The 2,646-nt window shown below is 37.6% G+C and overlaps 1 protein-coding gene across 1 annotated transcript in view; it reads right to left on the bottom strand.

Annotated features, from left to right (window-relative positions):
* Positions 1-315: 315 nt before the first annotated feature.
* Positions 316-2,646, bottom strand: part of DDX47 (DEAD-box helicase 47) — a 17,154-nt gene continuing 14,823 nt past the window's right edge. The window contains exon 12 of the mRNA XM_012810062.2: positions 316-815. Within this exon, the coding sequence (XP_012665516.1) occupies positions 684-815 (132 nt within the window). The 3' untranslated portion in view covers positions 316-683. The remainder of the gene's footprint in view (positions 816-2,646) is intronic.

Below are 2,646 nucleotides of genomic sequence, written 5' to 3'. Positions count from 1 at the left end.
CTACATAGGAAACTAACCACATGCTTAACCCAGGGAACCAGAGAAGTGAATCTATTTATGGATGTGAAAGACGTCTGCAGTCTTACCAGGTTTTGCTCATCCCTCTGAAAAAACACAGCCTCTTCTAAGCAAAACTTCTCTTTCAAAGGCATTATCACCTTGTTTCTTGGTTGATTTTTTTTTTAATGTCATAAATGTTTATTCTAACTTAAAGAATTAGCCATGTAACTGCCACTGTCAAATTCTGACCTACTACCAAATCTAACTTAAATTTATACAGTTCTTTAACCCCAAGGTTTTTAAGGAGCTTGAATCTTTTAAAAATAGTATTTAAATTTATTGTTTCACGTTCGGTCTAGTGAGGCATAAGCTGGGATGGCTTAAGTATCTCAGACGTCCACGCTTCTTTCCTTTACAATTATAGGTCATGGGCTTCATCAACCTAGTCCTTGATTTGCAGCTAAAAAAGGTAAAAAGTCTGTGTGAAGTGACAAAAAGTGACAGTACTGTAAAAATGATCCTGCAGTCAGGACGCCTCAGGGAACGAGCACTGATTAGCTGAGCACATTCTGCCGTAACTCTGACACATTCAGTCTGAGGAACTCTGTGGGTAGAGATGTCATTCTCTTCTTTGATTCTCTTTTACAAAAAAGAGAGCAGAATTCAAGTCTTTGTCAAAGCGATTAACGGCCTTTCCGTTTCTTCATTTTTCCTCCAGCCACCTTGTTCCTGACACCTAGAGCACCCTCTGTGTCATCATTGTCCCCAGTATCCTCTCGCGTGCGCTTCTTCTTTTCTCCATGTTCCCTTAACTCCTACCAGAAAACCGAAAGGATGAGATTGAAATTGAGTTACTGTCACCGAGACTAATACCTTTGAGTCCCTTCTCTGAGGCCAAGCACTCAGTAACTTTCTGATACCTGACATTAGCAAAGGCATAAGACCCAACTCTAAATGTACAAAAATGTTAATCTTATCAGTAATGAGAGCATGAAAATTAAAATAGTAAGCTATATTTTCACATGGCAGATTGGCAAAGATTTAAGAGAATGGTAATACCTCGTATTGGCTAAGGCGAGGGAAAAGTCATATATACTGTCACTGACATGTTAAGATGCTATAACTTTTCTAGGGCGTGCAATCTGGCATTCTGTATAAATTCAAATTTTAACTGTACTCCTTAATGTAACAAGGAGAACACTTCTACTTCTAGGAGTTTATTCTAAAGAAACAAGATAAATATACAAAGCTGTACTTCCTCAGGTGTTCAACACAGTGCTAGTTAGAAAAAAACAACTGGAAAAAATCATAACATCCATCAATGTAAATCACACTGGAATTCCTTTGGGCAATTATGAAATGATCACATGGATTTGTACTTGCTGAAACACAAAAATGTTAAAGATATATAATTAGATAAAGTCCAATTATGGCTAAAGAAAGAAAAATAGCAAAATGTTATCAACGGATCTCTGTGAGGACTGGTTTACATTTACTACTTTAATCTTTTCTGCATTTTTCCCCTAATGCACATGTAACACTTTTATAAACAAAAACACCAAATAAAAATCCCATGTGAGCTGAAAAACAAAAACGGTCTGTACCTCAGCTACTTAGAAAGTAACCTAAGCAAAGGTTACTTTCTAAGGTTTCTTAGAAAGAAGAATGGCAAAGTTTCTTCATCCTTCAGACTATTAACTCCAGAAAGCAAGCAGCACTTCCACAGACTTTCCTCTAGAACCTTCTCATCACCACTACTGTTACTACTATGTACTATAAGCTGAATATCCCTTATCTGAAATGCTTGGCACCAGAAGTGTTTCGGATTTTAAATATTTTTACATTTTGGAATATTTGCACATATATAATGAGATCCCTTGGGAATGAGACCAAAATCTAAACATAAAATTCATTTATGTTTCATACGCACTTTACATATATAGCCCGAAGATAATTTTACACAATATTTTGAAGAATTTTGCACATTAAACAAAGTTTTGACTGCATTTTGATTGCAACTCATCACAAGAGGTCAGGTGTGGAGTGTTCTACTCAGAGTGTCACATTGGTGCCCCAAAAGTTCCAGGTTTTGGAGCATTTTGGATTTCAGATTCTCAGATTAGGGATGCTCGATCTTTACTAGTAACTATATAGTTTATATGTTGGCTTATGAGACAAGTATTATTCCCAATTTACAGGTGAGAAATTCAATCTTAGAGATTGGGTAAATTGCCTAAGCTTATTCAGTTCACAGCTGGGTCTTCTGACCTCAAGTCCAGTGGTTTTCTTGCCACATGTAATATATGAAGAGCAGCTGAGAATGTGACCATTCTGCTTAGAAGGTCTGACTCCAAATCCCAATTCAATCATTTAAGTGTATGGTCTACAGCCAATTACCTACCATCTCTGTTCCTTAGTTTGTTCATCTCTTTTTTTTAAAGAGATGGAGTCTTGGCTCAGCAACCCATAGCTCAGTGGTTATGCCACCAGCCATAGGCACCAGGGCTGATGGGTTTGAACCCAGCCTGGGCTTGCTAAACAACAATGACAACTACAACAAAAAACTAGCCAAGCAATGTGGTGGGTGCCTGTAGTCCCAGCTACTTGGGAGACTGAGGCAAGAGAATCACTTAAGCCCAAGAGTTT

Source organism: Otolemur garnettii, unplaced genomic scaffold, assembly GCF_000181295.1.
Source record: "Otolemur garnettii isolate 467f Iridium unplaced genomic scaffold, OtoGar3 scaffold00124, whole genome shotgun sequence".
Lineage (NCBI taxonomy): Eukaryota > Metazoa > Chordata > Mammalia > Primates > Galagidae > Otolemur > Otolemur garnettii.
This window is presented reverse-complemented; position numbering and strand designations above follow the sequence as displayed.